The sequence below is a fragment of the Sciurus carolinensis genome, chromosome 5 (genome assembly GCF_902686445.1).
Source record: "Sciurus carolinensis chromosome 5, mSciCar1.2, whole genome shotgun sequence".
In the NCBI taxonomy this organism is placed as follows: domain Eukaryota; kingdom Metazoa; phylum Chordata; class Mammalia; order Rodentia; family Sciuridae; genus Sciurus; species Sciurus carolinensis.
In genome coordinates this window covers 123,017,033-123,036,668 of record NC_062217.1, presented here as the reverse complement: position 1 = coordinate 123,036,668, position 19,636 = coordinate 123,017,033, and the positions used below count along the sequence as shown (strand labels likewise).

The following is a 19,636-nucleotide window of genomic DNA, read 5'->3' as shown; positions in this document are numbered from 1 at the left end:
GTCTTCACCTGCATCTCCAGTGCCCGGCACATGGCGTCCGGGGAGCACAGGCTGAACGCACGGGTGACGGATGAACAGTTAACGCTAAGTGGCCAAACTAGATTCCCGTGCTTACTGCAGTTCCTGAGGTGTCTCCTGCAAAATTCAGCTGATAGGGAGTTTTTCCCAACTTGAAGGAGCAGGGAGACCCCTGAACAAGGGATAGATTTTTTTTATGGTGGTCCTGGGGAATGAACCCAGGAGCACTCTACCACAAGCTACATCTCCAGCCCTTTCTTTATTTTGAAATAGTCTTGCTAAATTGCTGAGGCTGGCCTCAAACTTGTGATCCTCCTTCCTCAGCCTCCTGAGCTACTGGGATTACAAGCTCCTTTTGACTTAACTTTTTTCCTCCTGTACATCTTTTGCACATTGGCCCTGTGGCTGTTTGTCTGTATTACAGTCTAGAGAAAGCCTGGGGGTCCTTCACTCAGGAGCCCCATTGCTGATCTGGTGGCTGGATGGTGGTCCTGGGACCTTGGGGAGCACAGCTGGTGCTGACTGATAGGAGGGTGGATGTCACCAGACTTCCTACACTGTCACCAGGGAGCAGAATGGACCAACCCTGTTCCACAGAGGGATGGCTGTCAGGGCCTGGGATGTGAGGAGGGAGGGCGTATGGTCCCTATGGGGCTGGGAGGGGTCTCTGCAGAGGGTCTGGCCAACAGTTAGAAACTCTTTTCTGGCCACAGGGACCAATCCCAAGCTTTCCAGGGACTGCCTGCACCACAGCAGACCACCTGGCTAAGTGTGGCTGGGGAGGGTGTCCTACTTCTTTAAATTCCCATTTCTCTGGGGACCAAAGAGAAGCCTGATCCGGCCTTTACTCCTCAGGGACTCATGGGTCCCAGTGACCAGCTCTCTGCCCTTCAGGGCCACAGGTGCAGGGTGAGGGGTAGAAGTGGAGTTCATCAGTGAGGGAGGTAGCACAGCTGTCAGGGGCCCACCCAAACCTACTCTCTACCCCTGCCTCACTTGCAGAATTCTGTTTATGTTTGGGGCAGTGAGATACCTTACCCAGGTAGTGAGCCAATTGTGACTGTGCTGTCCCTCATTTTATCCAACCTCCCTTGGAGCTAGGGGTGCCCATGTGACCCACTTCTGGCCAATAAGACATAGCAGGATGCTGGAGCCTAGTTCTGGGAAACCTTTCCCTTTCCTGATTACGGGGTCAAAGTGACTGGCATAGCTCTCTGTCTTGTTATCATCTTTCTGCTTTAAATACTACCTTGATGGCTGGAGCTACAGCAACTCTATTGTAACATGAGGGAGTCTGAGAAACATTATTAACTCTGACATCACTGAGCATGAAATCAACATTTGAAATTCTCTCCAGAGATTTTATGTGAGAAATTGCATCCTGATTTATGACTTCACAGTTGTCTGTTACTTGTACCCAAACACATCTCTAAGTGCTACTGGAGGGATGACCAAGATGATTCATAGTCCCCCTGAAACTGGGTGTGGGTAGGGAAGGGTCACGTCAAGACTGGGTCCCTCCTTGTCACCACAAGAGAGGATGCCCCTGCCGGCATCACCCTGGCCCCTGTAAGTTAATGTGTCCCTGTTTTGCTACTATGTGTAAATAGCTGAAGTATTAGCAGTGATATTGGGCAGCCCTGGGATTAGGACTGCCCAGGGACAGTCCCACTTCCTGGGATCCTCAGACCGCCGTGGGGGGGTTTCCTGGGATAACTGGCCCAATTCCAACCCCTGCCCCAGAGACACTCCAGAAAAAGAGCCCAGTCCTGGGCCTGCTCGGAGCCTCCTCCCACAGAGGTGTGGCCAAAGGGGAGGTGACCTCACAGTCCCCTGCTGGGAACCGAGAGATAGAAGGCCCCAGGCCACAGATGGCAACAATGTGTCCAATCTTTGCCTCCTCCCCGTATCCCGCGTCTTTGCAATGCGTCACAGCTTACTCCTCCAAATGACAGAGAGGACTTCCTGTACCTAGGCCGGGCTCCTGACTTGCTTGGCAAGAGAAGCTGCAGAAGGAGCCTGGGCCGGCTCCAGACCTGACGGCTCCGGGGCCTGTGCACTTGGTGCTCTGTCCCCCTTCCAGGACGGGCACGGGCTTGCCTGCTGGGGGTTGCCCCGTCACCCCAGCAGATAGCCAGCCAACCCCAGAAGCACAGGCATCAGCTGACCAGCAGCAGCCTGGACAGGAACCAGGGAGCCCAGCCAGGACCCTGGGAACTGGCGGGCCAGGCCTGCTCTAAGTCGCCAGCCTGCAGAATGGACTCTGTCACCGTTGTCTGGGCCTCTGTGTGTCTGGTTGGCCGTGTGGGGACCCTGTGGCGGTTGACGGCTGGTACTATCCTCCCCTTAGGGTTTACCAAGTGCTTGCCCAGACGCCAGCTCGCGACCCCGTCTGTGAGGTTGATACGAGACCGAGATTCTGAGCGCTTCTGACTCTCCCGCCAGCACGCCGCCAGCTCCCAGTGCCCCCGCTCCAAGGCCCCTGCTCTCAATTTACAAGCCCCCCAAGGGCAGCCCAGCCCCTGCGGCGCCACCAGCCGGCCCCCGGCCTGCGCCTCTTCACTCAAGCACCAGACTGGACCGCGGACATCAACCCTTCCAACCCGACCTGCTGCCAGGGTGCGGCCCCCACGTGGTGTCAGGAGAGGGTGGGGGGCACCTCCCCACAAGGCTCCATCGCACGGCTGGGCAGGACCCCGGAGCGCAGAGCTTGGTGAGAAGACCGGGGCCTGAGCCCAGCCCCGCCTGCTCCCTGGGCCAGGCCCCAACCCCAAGGCAAAGCGCGGGACGATGGAGGCTCAGAGTCACTGCAGACTGGTGACACCCTCCGCCTCGCCGGGCACACAGCGCCCTTCCCGAGGACTCAGCTCTGGTCCACCAAAGGCAGGAGGAAGGAGTCGCACATGTGGCAGGGCCGCCCTGGCCCCGTCCCCCCGCAGCCGCCCCCTGGCTCACCGACAGCGTGGGGGTGCCCTCGTCCTCCACAGTGACCACCAGATGGTAGAAGCCCTGGCGCTCCCGGTCAGGCGGGGCGGGCCGCGTGGCGATCTCCCCGCTGATGCGGTCCATGCGGAAAGTCATGTCCTCGTTGCCCTCGGTGATGTAATAGGACAGGACACTGTTGATCCCGGCGTCGCGGTCGGTGGCTCTCACCTGGACCACAGCGGTGCCCCCGCCCACGTTCTGGGAGGACAGCGGGACAGGGGTCATTCCCGATTCGAGGCCTCAGAGTCGACCGCCGGAGCTTCCACCTGGGCCTCCTCAAAGCAACGGCCGACCCTGGAGCTCCGGTCCACACCGTGAGGACGGAGGTGGCCAACAGTCTGTGGGCACCTGCTACGTGCTGGGTCCTGCATTCGCTGACTGGATCTGCCCCGCGTGGGGTGCGGGCGAGGGATGCGTGCAGGTGCATCTGGCCTGGGAGCTGGCTCTGCCCGAGGCCACCTGCCTCCGTGAGCATCCGCCTGGCATGATGCCCAGCCCACTCCAGGGCAAAAATTCTCCCAGAGTGGCCCAATCTTAGGGCCAGCTATTAAATACATTGTTTTATTTAACTTTCAATTTTTCTTTTTTTTGCTACCAGGGAGAGAATGCAGGGGTGCTTACACACTGAGCCACATCCCCAGCCCCTTTTTATATTCTAGTTTGAGACAGGGTCTCACTAAGTTTCTTAGAGGCTCACTAAGTTACTGAGGCTGGCGTTGAACTTGCGATCCTCCTGCCTCGGCCTCCCAATTGCTAGAATTACAGGTATGCACCTCTGTGCCTGTTGAAATGCATTATTTTGAAAAGCAGTTCTCCAGAGTAAAGTTCAGTTCCCTGTTGGGTTACGGACACTTACTTCTTTTCTTTTTCTCTCCTCTCCTCCCCTACTGCACAAAGATACCAAGTTCCAGCACCCAGGCTGGGCATTAGGGGTATAACTGTGAATGAACCAGAGCTGTAGTCCTGAGCTCCAAGGAGCAGCAGGTCAGAGAGACATTTAAACAAGTGCTTGGTGGCCAGCTCCCAACCACTGTCTGCTCTGCTCGGGTCCCTTACCTCATTCACACTGACGTTGTATCCAAAGGGGCTCTCGATCACTGGAGGGTTGTCATTCACATCCAAAATGGTCACCTGCAGGATGTGGTCCTTCTTCCGTGGAGGGGTGCCACGGTCAGAAGCCACAACCTGGAGGGAGAAGGGCTGGAGTCAGGGCTGAAGTGTCGGGGGAGGAACAAGAATCCAGAGCCCAAAGGGCTGGCTGTCCCCTTGCTGGGGAGGACTTGAGGTGGGGAAAGGCAGAGACTGACCCATCCCTGGCCTTGGTGGCCCGGCCAGTCCTGGGCTCTCCCTACAGCTTTCCCTTCTGCCCCAGGCTGCAAAGGATCCTTGTCCAAACTTGGTCAGACTTGGGGACCTCAATCGGAGTCTGATTCCAGTGTGCCCAGGCTGTCGCCTCCTCCTGCCCCGCCTGTGTTCCCGACTTGCCCAGCACCTGACCGTAACCCCATGTCTGTGATCTGACACAGGGCTCCTTCCTTTGGCTTCCAGGGCCTCTATTCCTTGCACTCAGGCCTGGTCTCCGGCAAACAGTGGAGCCTGGAACAGCCTTTCTGCCGGCAAAGGGAGTCCTGGCCAGAGGCTGAGCCTGCCCCGGAGCCTCCATGGTGCCCATGTGCCCTAGGAGCTTAGGACCCCGAAGAAGCACAGCCTGGTGCCAACAGACCCTGCAGTACCGGCCACTGTGGCCCCTCCCACCTGCTCTGCTTCAAACCTGGGCAGAGGCAGGCAGGTGGAGGCTGGCGTGCCCATTGCATACATGGGTAACTGAGGCCCGGGCACAGCGAACGGCTTTGCTAAGTCACGCTGTGTCTGTGGAAGTCAGGGCACTGCCTGCTCCACCAGCCTCTCTGGGGTCTTGCAGCAGCAGGACCCTCAGCTGCTTCTGCCCAGGAACCCAGAGGGCCCTCCCTCCCAGGGCTCACTGCTGGTGCTCCCGGTCCCAAGAGGTGCCGCCTGCCCACAGGAAGCTGACCACCAGGTGCTACAGCTGAGCTCCCTTCCGGGTGGTGGGTCATGACTGGTCCCAGGCCCGGCCAGCCCCACCTTGAGGATGTAGTGGTCCAGCTCTTCTCTGTCCAGGGGCCTGGCCACAAACACTTCGCCAACGGAGTCGTTGGTGGTGAGGATCTCAAAAGCCCCAGCGACGTTGCCAGCGGCCAGAGAGAAGACCACCTGTTTGAGGAGAGAGGAGGGTGGGAGGTGGGGAGGAGCGGTGGCCAGGCCAGGCCTGGGCTTGGGCCCTCTGTCCAGCAAGTGTGCTCGAGAAAGTGTCTTAGGCCCTTGGAAACCAGGCGTCAGACCACCCAAGTGGCGGCCAGCCCGGACAGGCTCGGGCCTGGGGCGGCCAGCACAGTGGCCCGGGAGCCCGCAGAGCCCAGCAGGCTGGTGCCAGGTCACCCGCTTCTTGCTTGGTGATGGGAGGGGCCGGACAGCGTGGGGGCGGGGCCTGCTGACAGGAAGTGGTGGGTGCCCACCTGCCCGTTGCTGCCGGCATCGGGGTCCTGGGCCTTGACCATGGCCACTCGCTGGCCCACGGGGCAGTCCTCGGGCACGCTGACCGCTGAGTCGGAGGTAAAGTCAATCCGGGGGCTGTTGTCATTCTCGTCCAGCACAGTGATGTAGACCTGCGGGTGGACACGGTCAGAGCCCCGTCACCTCCTTCCCTCTCCCCGCCTCAAACACCTGACGACCACCGTGGGTCCAGGAGGACCCGCCAGGCCTGACTGTCCCTTAGGAGGCCCTGAGGCCATATCTCCTCGCAGTCTGGGCGGCCCCCCCCACAAGGCAGGAGAGCCAGGGAAGAGGCCGCAGGGTCGGGGAGGCTGGAAAGTGAGGCCGGCCAGGGCAGACAGGCCGGCTGGAGCGCTGACCTGCTGTTGACATGGCTTCCTGTTTTTAAAGAGAAACCAGGAATCCCATTTTTTCAGTGAAATTAGTTGATGAGTCATAAAAATTAAAGAAGAAAATTACGCGTGGGCTGGTTAAAAACATCTGATGGCCAGAAACTGGCGTCTTTACCGGTCACCTCGGGAGTAAGGGGAGGGGACTACGCCCAGGAGCAGGCGAGGGCCACAGGTGGCTTGATGGTCCCAGCTGGGAGGGGCCCAGTGGGGAAGGGATTTCCAATTGTCAGGTAAAAACGCGGCACACGTGGGTCTCAGCCAGAGCCTCCCTGGGAAGCGGGGATCTGGTCCAGGACAGAGGCCCGCTGTGGGCACAGAGCCCGGCAGGCTCAGGCCAGGGCTGGGACCCCAGCTGCTCTCACGGTCACGGACAAGAGGATGAGCTGGGGAGGAAGCTCAGGAGCTTGGGCAGGGCCCCGGCCATCTCCTCCTCTCCTGGCTGGGGTTCAGGGGCCCCAGATCTGCCCGCCTCGTGGAGTGCACAGCACCCAGAGGGACCCTGCTGAGCATCTGCACACTGCGAGGACGTGGCCCTGCACCCCCTCTCCGAATCAGGCTTCGCTCCTTCTTGGTTGCAGCCACACTCCCGTAACTTTAGGCAGCTGTCAGGACCAGCTCCACTGCTTCCTAGCTGTGTGAGTTTGGAAAAAGTTACTCAACCTCTCTGGTTTTCCATTTCCTCGACTGAAAATCAGGATGAGAACACCTACCACCCTGGGAAAAACGTTGGGAGGAATAACTAAGTAACCAGGAAGTTAAGGGGTGGTACCTAGAGGTCCCTGCTCCCACTTCCTGCCTGGCAGGCATTCTTGCCTTCCCTCCTTTAGACTGCCAATTCATCATGCATTTTAGTTAGGGAGTTTGTTCCTTGATGTCCCTGAGTCCCAGTGTGTTGACCTGTGAAACTGGAATAACTACTGCTGCACTGTTCTTGGGGGAAAACCAGACAAGGCCCCCTGTGAGCTGATCCCTCCCAAATCCCTCACTCTAGACAAGGCCTTAAGCTTGTCAGGCTTCCTCACACCACAGGGCCTTTGCACATGCTGTTTCCCCTGCCCGGTTGGAGGAAAGGAGCTGCTGGACCTCCTATTAGAAGGGAACTGGCCCTTAGGAGCCAGATGAAGTCTGTCTTCCCATCACAGCCTCAGGAGCCCCGTTCCCTGCCCACCCCCTGAAGACCTGAGGGCGTCAGGAGCTCTTACAGCAGAGCTGCCCCCACCAGTTTCCACTCCTTCCTGTCTGCCTCCCCAGCTCCCAGGGCTGCTGGGACCAGGGCGGAGTCAGGTGGAGGTGAGCTGCGGTTTGGCTTCTGGCCTCGCGGAGGAAACGGCGCCACTCTTTCAGGGCCCCTCCCGGGCCTCCACCCTGGTGCCTCAAACGGCCTGGGGCGAGCAGGGCTGTGTATCTGGGGCGGCAGCTCCAGGAGCCTCTGAGGAAGCCAGGGCAGAGCAGGGGTGGCCTGCTTCCTGGAAGGGGGTGGCCCCTGGAAATCGGGAGGGGCGGTGGCTGCCCGGCCCGCTGAGAGGCCCCTCCTCCCGACGTCTGCATGAAGGCCGAGGCCCAGGAGGGCCCCCTACCCCCCCACGCCTCAGCCAGGACCCGCCTGCTGTCCCCCTGGGAAAGCTGCTCACCAGTGGCCTTCTGGGGACAGAGGGGACTGCGAGCCGGTGGAAGCCTCGCTTGCACCCGCGGGCCCTGGGAATGGGGGCCTTTGGCACCGCCAAGCCTGACGCCTCCAGGGAATCGGGGGGCCGGGGCCCCCAAGGGGCTGGGCTGGGCGCTCACTCTGGACGCCCCTCAGGGTATGTGGGAGGTGAGGAGGGACAGTGTGGCTGGACCAAGGCTGATGAGAACCTGGCGCCCCTGTGGCTTCAGAGGCCTCTGGCCAGCTGCGGGTCGGAGGGTCACCCCCGGGGTGCTCCCCGGGCCTCCCCGCCCCCCACCTCACCCCAAGACTGAGCTCCCCGGCTGCCCCTCCCTCAGGCCGGGCGCCCCCCACCCCCGTCTGACACCCCAACCTCAGAAACCGCCGCCCCGCTCAGCTTCCCTGTCTGAGTCCCGGGGTGGCCGCTCACCGGTGTCCACGGCGGCTGCCCCAGCACTGCCCAGCCCTGGCGCTGCACCTGCCTCCACGCACCTCAGTTCAACTCGCTCCTCCCACCGACCCAAGGGGGCCTTACAGATGGGGCAGCTGGGACAGCAGGACGGACCACCACCGTCCCACCCCTCTGAGGCTGGTGAACCAGGGGCTTCAGTGGGGATCCTGCCACCTCGTTGCATCCTCTGAGGAGGGCAGGGCGCACAACCCTCACTGTAGACTCCAAGAAGGGAAGCACAGAGAGGTCAAGCAGCTTGCCTGTGTCACACAGCCAGTGAGGAGCAGAATCGGGACGAAGCCACAGTGTCCCTTCCCCTGTGTGTTCCTCTACTCTCTGTTAGTGTGCCTGCATCCCGGGACCCCATGGGGACTGCGTGGAGCTCAGGGCAGGGATGTGCCTGAGAGGGACCCGAACCCCAAGGGAGGGAGGGAACAGACGGGAGGCATGAGGGGTCTGAGCAGGAGCCAGGCCACGGGCTACTCACCTTCTGTGGACAGCACGGCAGCCGGAGGGCAAGAAGAGAAAGCAGATGCAGATGGTTAGTGTCACCTCCTGCCGGGTCTGTCAAGGACGCGCCCTCCCACCTGGCCGAGGTCTCCTGCCTGGCCCCGGCTGCCCAGGAGGGGGTGACATTTTGGCCGCAGTGTGGCCCCTGGGCTAGCAAGGCCCGGCCCTTGCCCACTGCCTGGCCCGCCGGGTGGGAGGTGTCCTGGGTTGGGCAGGGCCGTTGCTGGGACCCACTCACCACGGTGGAGTCCATCTTGGGGCCTCCATCGTCCGCCACCACGGTCAACGTGTAGAAGTCTCCCTTCTCACGGTCCACGAGGCCCTGGACGGAGATCGCACCCTGCAGGGAGGAGGCCTGAAGAGTGAGCGACAACTTGGGGCCCAGGCGGAGCTCACCGCTTGCACGGCCTGCAGTAGGTCCAGGCCGCAGCCAGGCCACCGAGCCACCCGCCCACCGCGGGCACCCCTCCATCCGCCCCGGCTGTTGGCGGAAATCCTACCACCTCCCAAATCCATCCGGAGGCACCCCTTCCCGAGGCCTCCGAGGATGCACTCTTTCTTCTTTGGTCCCCAGCGGTGCCCCCGATGCCTCTGTGTAGCTCCCCACATCTCCCTGGATGGCTGGCCTGCCCCCTGATTATTCCTGCTTCTACCTGCAGCCTGAGGACGCTCAGAGGGTTGGGAAGGGTCTGCTTCCTCTTGTGTTCCTAGTGTCCCCCAGGACAAGGCCTGGCACGTTATAGTGATTCGTCTCTTGCTGGTTTTCAAAGAAGGGATTCTCATAAAAGACCCGAGGAAGCAAAGATGGAGGAGTAGGAGCCAGCACGTAGGAAGAAGTAACTGCACCAGACACCTAGCTGAGAATAGGTGTCGCAATGAAGGACACAATGTATATCTGAGCTACCTAAGAGCCCAGGCAGAATAGGAAATAAGATGAGTCACACAGTTTTCTGTGATATTATGATAAAAGAAATATATATTTGAGCCAGGTGGTGCTGCACACCTGCCATCCCAACAGCCTGGGAGACTGAGGCAGGAGGACCTCGAGTTCAGAGCCAGCCTCAGCAAAAGTGAGGTGCTAAGCAACTCAGGGAGACCCTGTCTCTAAATAAAATACGAAACAGGGCTGGGACGTGGCTCAGTGCCCCTGTGTTGAGTGCCCCCAAGTTCAATCCCCGGTACCCACCCTGACCCAACAAAAAAGGAAATACATATCTGGTCTCTGCCCCTGGTTGCTGCACACAGCTCCCATAATCCTTGTATTTTCCTTGGCAATGGGGACACTAGGAGAATCTTTTGTTCTAGGAGTTGGTCTTCGACTCTGATTCCTCAGAGTTCATGATCTCTTCAAATGTCCTGGGTGACAGGGGCATCTTTTGTTCTAAAGAGGCAACTCTTGGTGGGCTCCGGGATTGGGGTTGGTCCTCAGGAAGACCATGCCAAGACTGGAAGCTTGGAACTCTGCGTCTCACCCCTCACCCTCTGGGAGAGTCAGGCAGTGAATAACTGATCATGCTGCGTGGTGAAGCCTCCATAAAATTCCCTGCGCTCTGCGGTTGGGAGTTTTCTGATTGTGGGAAGGTTTTTTTGTTTTGTTTTGTTTTGTTTTTGTACTGGGGATGGAACCCAGAGGTGCTTAACTACCAAGCCACATCCCCAGCCCTTTTTATATTTTATTTAGAGATAGTCTCACTGAGTTGCTTAGCATCTTGCTGTTGCTGAGGCTGGCTTTGAACTTGAGATCCTCCTACTTCAGCCTCCCGAGCTGCTGGGATTACTGAGGGAAGGTTTGGGGGAGGGTGGCGTGCCTGGGGAGGACCTGGGAGCGACTCCCACTTTCCCCATAACCCGCAGCTGTACCATGTGCAGCCTTCGAAATGGCCTCTGTGGCTCGTCAGCAGCAGTGAGGACAGTGCTTGCCCTCTGCGAGAGGCTCTATCGGATCGAGAGGACAAGGTGGGGGGTATGGGGACCCTCTCATAGCCAAGGTCAGAGGCTCAAGTGAAATCGCTGGGGCTGGCAAGATGGGGCTTCACCAGCGTGGGATCTGGACGTGACTCCGGGTGGAGTTACACTTTCACTGTCCACTAACAAGAGGGACACCAAGCTGCCTAGCTACGGGCATTATCTCACCCCTACCTGTGGAAAGAAATACATTACGGGGACTCTTTGTTTGGTTGAGGTTCTGTGTTTGTGGTGCTGGGGATGGAACCCGGGGGGTGCTCTACCACTGAGCTACACCCCACACCTTTTTATTTTTATTTTGAGACAGGGTCTCACTAAGTTGTTGAGGCTAGCCTCAAATTTATAATCCTCCTGCCTCAGCCTCCGGAGTTGCTGGGATCACAGGTGTGCACCACAGTGCCTGGCTTGTGGGGGTGTGTATCCCACCGACACTTGATGATAAAGAGGAGAATGCTGCGCATACAGAGGGAGCTCACTCCGTGGGGGTGGTTAGAGGGAAGTCGCGTGGCTCCCCGTCCTCGGGCGCACACCCACGGCGTGCCTCCAGCCCCTCACCGTGTTGGGGTCTATCTTGAAGAGGGCCTTGGCCTGGGCGCTGGTGTGGGCGGCGAAGCGGTAGGTGATCTGGTTGAGGTTGTCGATGGAGTAGGCCTGGACCCGCAGGACCTCGGTGCCCAGGGCCAGGTTCTCCAGGATGGCGGCCTCGTAGGAGGCGTTGGAGAACTGCACGGCCTCGTCCAGCTCGTTGAGCAGGGTGACGTGGACGCTGCAGAAGCCCTGGTTGAAGGGGGGCGCCTGGTCGGTGGCCGACACGTTCATCAGGTAGCTGGTCTTGGTCTCGTAGTCCAGGTAGTCCACGGTGGTGACCAGCCCGGTGCTCTCGTCGATCTCGAACTTCCCCTCTGCGCCCGACAGGATGCGGTAGTTCACCAAGCCACCGTCGCCTGCAGGGGGACACAGACACTGTGCAGTCCAGAGGGAGCGGGGCCGCCCGTGGCTTCCTGAGCTGTGTGTTCCGGGCGCTCCCTCCGAGGGTCGAGGCAGGGTGCTGGCGGGCCCACCGGCCTGCACTGCCCACCGGCCTGCACTGCCCACCCCCCCACGGCCGGATCATCCCCAGGGATGTGGCAGAGGATGCGGCACGTGCTGACCCCCTCTCTGGGCCTTGGTCTGGGAAGACCAGAGGTGCCCGGGGCCCTGGCTCTGCCCTCGGGCCTTGGGATTCAGGTTCACGCTCGGCCTAGAACACTGGCTGACAGAGGGTCTCTGATCTAGAAAGCGTCCTCTGAGAGGCCTCGGCCTTCACTTGGCTCCTCTGTGGAAGGGTTTCCGTGACCAGGATGCCGTTCTCTGTCTTCCCTGCCTACCTGCAAATCCCTGTGCCGTGGGACACGCCTTTCCAGAGGGAGCGAGGGCCGGGATTCCCTCCCCAGGTCCACAGGCCTGGAGGGGCTGGGAAGGGGGTCGCTGGACCACTCGGGACGGCTTCCTAGAAGTCGCCCGACCACCCTGGGATGAACGTGCATGTTTCTGGGGCAGCATAGCTTCCTGCTGTTTTCTCAAAGTGATGAGACCCCAAAAAGGGCCAGAGGTGGTCCGGCCCCTGGTGTGTGTGACCTGAACTCACTGACGTGCCCTCCAGGGAGGGCGATCCTGCGGACACAGGGCGGCAGGTGAGCTGGGGGGTGGGGGGACCAGCAGGGTGGCTGACGTGAGGGAGCGTCAGGAGCCGGCGAGTTAGAAGAGGAGGGCAGCAGCCCCAGGAAGGGTTGCTCTCTTGGCCGCAGCCCTGGGTTCCTGTCTCCTTCCCTGCACTGCTGACTATGGCCACCTCTGGGCTCAGGACCCTCAGCTCGATTAGGGATGCTTTCCGAGCAGACCGCCACCTGTGGACCAGGAGGGCACTGCCCTTGGGAGGCCTGTGAGCGCCAACCCCGGCTGACCCCGCAGGCCTGGAGCAATGGTTGGCTGAGGTCAGTTCCCTTGCCCTTCCCCAGCCCTGTCCAGCCCTCGCCAAAGGCTAGCAGGGAACTGCTGGGTCCTGGGATAACAGATCTGGCCTCGCCGAGCTTGTGACTTCTCTGTCCACCAGAGCCTGGGACAACTCCCTGACGCCAATCCTCCCAGGCCTGGGCATCTGGCGGGGAGTGACCAAGACTGTCCCAGGAGCCCCTCCCTGGCCTGGGACAGCTGAACAGGGGAGCCCAGGCATCGAGGATGACAGGTCCCTCACGAGTGGACAGGGAGGCTCCCTCTGAGCACCTGGGGCCCCTGGCTCACCAGTGTCCCGGTCTGTGGCCCGGACCACGATGACCGAGGTTCCGATGCCGGCGGTCTCCCGGAGGCCCAGGCGACTGTACTGCTGCTGCGTGAACAGGGGCGCCTCGTCGTTGACGTCCTCCACGTACACGATCACCTGCAGGGGCCCAGGCGCCAGGTCAGCGGGGGCGGGCCTGGAGTCCAGGGTGAGGCCTGCTGAGGCCCGCTCGCTGGTCACTGCTCTCCCAGGCCAGCTGTGAGCGGCCCCGAAGGGCCCGGGACTGCCTCGCAGGTCACCGTGTCCCGCCCCCCACCCCCCGTACACAGGTCCTGGCTGAGGCTGGTGCCCAGACTTGGTTTCTTTAGGAATAAACTTGATCTTGCCCTTGGCCCTGCTGCTGGCCCCGTGGGACCTGTGACGAAGTCATCAGTGACTCTTTGGTGCCATCAGTGAAATGGTGACTCTGCTGTCATAGCGCCCTCCACGGACCCTCCTGAGGTCGTTAGGAGACCAGAGGAGCCGGGGCTGGCGGACGTGCTTGAGGCTGACCCTCTCCAGACAACTAAGCACGCGGGAGGAGAGACAGAAGGGCAACGGCGGCCGAGGCAGAGGACGTCGGCACCCGGGCCCCTTCAAAATCACCGCACGCTGTGGCACTCAGGAGGACTAACCCACCCGCGGCCCCTGGGCTGGTGCCCCCGAGGGACGGGGAAGGGGAGGGTGTCAGAGGGGGTGCTCCAGCCCCGGAGCCCCTGCCTCCTTTCAGAGAGCGGGGACAGAGGTTCGGAGAGGGGAGGGGACTTGCCCAAGGCCGCACAGTCATTGGGAGGACTGCAAATAGCCCAGGGCGTCTCCTGGTCCCCAATCCACCAAGGCGACGGCTCTTTGCTCTCTGTTGGGGGCGAGCCAGCCCCAGAGCAGAGGCAGGGTCAGAGCGTGGAGGTAGAGGGACAAACTGGGAAGGAGCCACGAGGCTGGAGGCTCGGTGAGATTTCACGTGGGCCAGCGGCACTGAGGGGTCCTGAGGCGCAGGCAGCCCCGGGGCATTTGGTTTACTGATCATCACCACCGTGTGGGCCCTGGGGGCTCTTCCTGGCATGGCCAGGAACAAGTGGGGAAGGAGCATGGGGGCTTCTGGCAGGTCTAAGCAGAAATGGCAGGCCGATGGGTGGAGGGCTCTGGGCAGGTGGGGGTGCAGAGCTGGGGGAGGAGAGGCTCGGGCGTGTGGGAGGTGTGTGGGCCCCCCCCCCCCTTGGCTGATCTCAGGGTTCCCTCAGGCCGGTGCAGTCGCTGGATTTTCTGGTTCAGAAACCAGAGAACCAGTATGCAAACAAGTGCCCGGGTCAGAGCACAGCTGGTTTCAGGCTGGAACTTTCTAAACTTGGCTTCACCCAGAACTTGGCCGGGGAGATCGTGGGTGGGGTGTGTGTGTCGGAGGTTTGCAGGGATGGATTTCGGGAACTCTCTTCCTGTAAACAGAAACTAATCATCCATCTTTCAGACTGTGCACCTTCCCTTTCCTGAGTCTGCTCATTCTGACCACCTCAGGGTCCTGGGGAAGAAATGGGCCAGTCTGATAGGACGAGAGGAGAGGAGAGAGGCAACAAGGAGCCAGGCCACAGGCCGCCCTGCGCTTGACAGTTTCAGCTTTGTTTTTAGCAAGAGGAGCGGGAGGCAAGGGGGTGTGTGGTTTGCAAGCACGAGACCCAGCTGCACAGGAAGCGCACCGGCCTGCGAGTTCTCGCTGAGCAGGAGGGGCTGCTCGGCTCCTCGGAGAATCAGACCTGCTCTCCATCCTGGGCCGCACCCCGCACAGGGACAGGACAGGAGCGCGCCCAGGCACGCAGGCCCCGAGGGCACTCTGCACACCCAGCTTCCAGGAGGACCGGTTCACCCCGCGCTTCCTGGTGCCTCATCTGGTTGCTCCTGGTCCCTGAAGCAGGAACTGGAACATGGACTGAGCCCGTGAGCCACGACTACTGCTGTTGGGAAATTGACCCCAGGGCCCAGCTGGACTCAACATGTGGTCATGAGAAGGTCCCTGGCTTTCCTGGGTCTCAGGGAGGTGGAGGCTGAATACTCAAGAGGCTCCATCCCAGGGACTAGTCCCCAAATCCTCACCTTAAAGCTACTCTCTGGGGGTGGAGCAGTGGCTTCCCACTGCTCTGAAGAGCCACCTGTGGCAGTGTGGTGTAGTGGTTAGGTCAGCAGAGCCGTTAAAAGAACACGCTTGAGCTGTCTTGGGGTGAAGCCTGGCTGTACCTTACTGAGGGGTGGCCCTGAACAAGCTGGCTAATTCCTCGTTGCCTCGATCTCCTTGTGTGTAAAGTAGGTGTCATAACGGTGCCTACCCATAGAGCGGATATGAGGGCTGAGTTAATGTGCGTGGAATACCTGCCACGGTACTGTGAGGGTTTCCTTTTCTTTGGGGTTCAGGGGGAGAGGCACAGAGGGACCAGTAGGTGTGGCTCAGGGGCCCCACCCTGCCCCCATCGACACAGCCTGGCTCTGACGTGTTTTACACAGCACCCTGAAACCATTTGGTTTTAGAAGGTTGGGAGCTTAAAATGACCTGCAGTCACCATTCTAAAGCACTGAGAGGCGTGGCCCTGGAGACGGGTGCCCACTGCTCCTGGGAGCAGGGAGCGAGGGGCCACGAGGAGGGCTGTGACAGGAAGCCCACAGTTCAGGGATGCATCCACGCTTTGCTAATGTCATCCACTCTGTGGCCTGAAGGGGTCCCCCCAAAGGGCCGCTCTGCCGTGGGTGTTTTGATTGACACGTGAGTGAGCGTAGGCCATCGCGCCAGGACCTGGCTACACGGTTGCCGGGTCCAGGTTAGGTAACTGGGTCTGACCCTCTGTCACCCGGGCTGTGTAAAAACCCAAGGGAACCCAGCCCTCTGCTATTTCCACGTGGGCAGATGTCCCTGGGGTGCAGGCAGCTGCAGGGGCTCCGGGGTGACTTCCCATTTCTTCCAGGGGCCAAGCTGCCATATATACGTTACGGCAGGAGCCGGACCAAGGTGGGGCCACCCTCCTAGCATGCCCCACATTGAGGGGAGGCGCCAGGCAGGCCTCGGCTCATTGTTTCCAGCCGAGGGAAGCAGTGGTGGGGATGGGCTCGTAGGAACAGCTGACTCGGCCCCACTGGGTTCTGGGTAAAAGTCCCCGCAGCTCTCTGCTACTTTTCCCATCTCCCTCCTACTCAGAGTGACGTCTGACTCACTTTCCACTGCGTGAGGGGAAGGGGCTGTGAGCTGCTGAGGCTGTCATGGGGATCCCTTGAGAAATCCTCTCCTTAGTCATCCCCTGTGGCTGGACAGGAGCATGCGTGAGCCAGTCCAGCCAGGGGCAGCACCTCTGTGTTTTTGACCATTTGGGAAGGGTAAGGTGTGTTTGGCTTCAGCTGTACAGGTGAGGGTGGGCAAAAAGGAATACTTCTGAGGGGGCAGCTGGGAGTGGGCACTGGAATATGTTAGGGTCATTTTCACCAGAAAGAGAACTGAGCATGGACACAGAAGATGTGAGCTCTATGTCTGGTTTTATCACTAGAGCTTTCCTGTGCCTCGGTTTCCTCATCTGTAAATGAGGTTGGCCTCACACCTCCAAGGTCATCTCTGAGCTCTCCTGGGCTCACCGTCCAGAGCTGGGTGGGTGTAGAGGTTACTATGGTGAGGACCCCTCTTCCCTCCCTTAGGGCAGACATTGGTATCAGTGATTTTCCACGGCTGGGGTTCAGAGCGAAATGCCAAGTCCAAGACCTCATACTAGCCCCCTCCCTAAACCCACAGCCCCAGATATCATTCAGCACCTAAGTCAATGGTGACCCTGCCCCCAACTGGTGGCCATCTTTGGCCCAGCTGCGCCTTAGCCCGGCCCTGAGGTCAGCAGCCAGCCCGCCCCTGGCCTCACCCTGACGGAGCTGCGCATGGGGCCCAGGTCATGGTTGTAGGCCTCCACTATCAGCACGTGCGACGAATTCCGCTCCCGATCCAGGGGCCGGGGGCCTCGCATCAGGAGCCCGTTGCTGACGTGGATCTGGAAGTTGTTGCCATGGTTACCTGCATGGGGCACACACCAGGCGCGTGGGCTCAGCCTGGGGCAGGAGGCTTGTGAGTGGGACATCGACTCTGCACAGAGGTCTTGGGAGCTCGACAATGGCCAGGGGGCCTCTGCTCCATGAGGCCCTGGTCTGGCAGAGTTGGAGGTGGGGGAAGCAGTTCACCTGCCCACTCTGTAGGGAGCCCCGAGAGTCTCCCTTGACCCTCACACCCACGGACGTGGGTGGAGTGAGGCCTTCTAAAAATGGCAGAAGGATCTGTACTGTTACAAAACCAAATTCCCTGTGGGTGCTGAACCCAGGACTTAGTGGACATCGCAGGGCTGGCCCTGTGCTCATTCCCCTTTCTTCGGGGATCCGCCCTCCTCCACGCAGCCCATGTCCTTTGTGTAGGGTAACTTCACTCTTGATTCCAGAGCGGGCAGATCAGCAGATTTCATACTGGCCACAGTGACCAGCTCGGGGATGGGCCCTGATTCTAGTTGAACCAATGAGAGTAAGTCCCTGCGGAGTTCCCTGGGGGTGGGCTGTCCTGGGTTCCAAGGTCCCATCGTCAAGGTGATGGCTTTGGGAAGCACCTAGAACATGAGGGACTCCAGGAACCTAGCGATTGAATGCAGCACCCTCACCTGGATATGTCCAGCTGGATGCAAATAACCAGGGAATCCCCTATTCCTCCCTCTGGCCCGGCCTGGGTGGGCTCCTCTCCCAGACCCCAGGCAGCCCACTCACCGTGGAGGATGCGGTACCACACACGCCCGAACTCGCCCTCGTCCGCATCTGTGGCTTTCAGCTGAGGACAAGCGAGACATCGAGTTACCTCTAGCCGCCGCAGCAGGGAGAGGAGGTGTCTGTGGAGCCCCTGGCTTCCCTCCCCGCTCTACCCCGTCCTGCCTCCACTGTGGCTTCCTGAGAGGCTGGGGGTGTGGGAGACCAGGGTATGCGTCTTTCTAATGCCCCACGAAGACGTCTGGCTGCTGAAGGCCCAGGCTGCCCTGTCCAGGGCCAACTCTGTCCCCGGCCCCGCTTCAGGTTTAGGGTGAGTGACAGGTGGGATAGGTCAGCCTACAAATCCCTCCTTTGCTCCCATCTGCCTTGAGGTGCCTGGAGCTCACTCGGGTGTCTGGGTCACAGGATGCATCTTGCCACACTTCCTTGCCCCGAAGCCCCTCGGGCTGCACAGTGCACAGCCAGGCTGACCCGTCGCCATCCTTCTGTGGAAGCCCTCCTCCCAAGTCACAGCCCCACGTCTGTCCACAGGCCGATTGCCCAGCTGCCGGGCATCCTCGGTTACTATCTCTGCTGAACTTGCGGGGGTGTTGTTCTCGCTCCGGGATGGCCTAGTGCTCTGCCCTGGTCACAAGGAGTCCCACCTTGAGGCTACCGGCAGAGCCACAGCCGACCCCAAGGGCAGTCCTGATGCGTCCAGGGCCCAACACCCACCGCACCCGGGAAGCAGTTGGAGCACACTTAGCCAGGGGGTGCGGGAAGTAGCCTGGGACTACTGCCACGGGACCACCACAGGGGTGCACAGGGCTTGTGTCCCGGTGCCTGGTGATACTCCCACCTGGAGATCCCTCCCTCCTCTTCTTGCCACATCTCTCTCTGACTCTGGGATGTGGACTGTAGCTGCCATTTTCCTTCTGAGCCCCACCACTGTGGTCAGAGGCCCATGGTTCAGGAGTGGACCCTGTTCAAAGCTGAGTCAATCACACCCTTTGCTGAGATTTTTGACCTTGGGTCCAGAGAATGAGTGAATCTGTTTTGTAGTGAGGTGAGGGGGCATCCGCAGTGGGTCCCCACCATGGCCTCTCTGACTTCACCTCCTGCCACTCTCTCCTCACCCACTCTGCCCTAGGCAATTGGTCTCCTTGCTATTTCTTGAACACCAAGGGCATGCCTACCACAGGGCCTTTGCCCTGGCTGTTTCCTCTGCCTGACAAGCTCTCCTTCCTGGTATTTGCATGCTCACTCCCTCTTCTGCTTCAGGTCTTTGTTTAAATGTCATCTTCTCATCAGACCCTCCCTGAACGCTGCACAGCCCTGCAACTATGGATCTAATCAGCTGCAGATTGAAAATACTTTTTAGAAATTGCGTCTGGACTACACTGGTACAGACTTTCCCCGTTATCATCAATCCTTAAACGATTCAGTATGACGACGGTTCCTTTAGCAGTCACACCGTGTTAGGTATTATAAGTAACCTAGGGATGATTCCAGCTATACAATGGCAACGGAATATTCGCCATAAAAATGTGAAATTCTGTCACTAATGGCACCCTGGATGGAGCGGGAGGATGGGCGAAATAAGTCAGATATAATGACAAATCTCACCTGTCCTCACTCCCAGGTGGAGGCTGAAAAGTTGGTCTCAGAGATGTAGAGAGTAGAACAGAGGTGACCAGAGCCGGGAGAGGCAGGGATGGAGAGAGGGTGGCCGAGAGGCACAGGACGCAGGGTCACGGGGGAATGACTTCTGATGCTCCCTAGCGCAGTGAGAAGCTAAGGCTGGCAGCAACTGGATAGCTGAAGATGGCTAGCGGAGGGGATATTGAACATTCCCAGCATGAGGAGATGATAAGTGTCTGAGGTGGCGGATATGCGATCGCCCCGATCTGTTGTTACACTCTGCACGTGTATATTGAGGTTTCTGTACACCAGCAAAATGTACGATTATTAGGAGTTAATTAAAATAAAAATACATTAAAAATAAAAAGTGAGCTGGGTGCCATGGTGCATGTCTGTAATCCCAGCAGCTGGGGAGGCTGAGGCAGGAG

The 19,636-nt window shown here is 59.8% G+C and overlaps 1 protein-coding gene across 1 annotated transcript in view; it reads right to left on the bottom strand.

Annotated features, from left to right (window-relative positions):
• Cdh23 (cadherin related 23) overlaps window positions 1–19,636 on the bottom strand; it is a 390,176-nt gene that overhangs the window by 64,372 nt on the left and 306,168 nt on the right. The window contains 10 exon segments of the mRNA XM_047551945.1: window positions 2,974–3,201; window positions 4,060–4,188; window positions 5,107–5,235; window positions 5,538–5,687; window positions 8,550–8,552; window positions 8,811–8,912; window positions 11,093–11,481; window positions 12,818–12,953; window positions 16,712–16,860; window positions 17,592–17,652. Of these exon segments, the coding sequence (XP_047407901.1) occupies window positions 2,974–3,201; window positions 4,060–4,188; window positions 5,107–5,235; window positions 5,538–5,687; window positions 8,550–8,552; window positions 8,811–8,912; window positions 11,093–11,481; window positions 12,818–12,953; window positions 16,712–16,860; window positions 17,592–17,652 (1,476 nt within the window).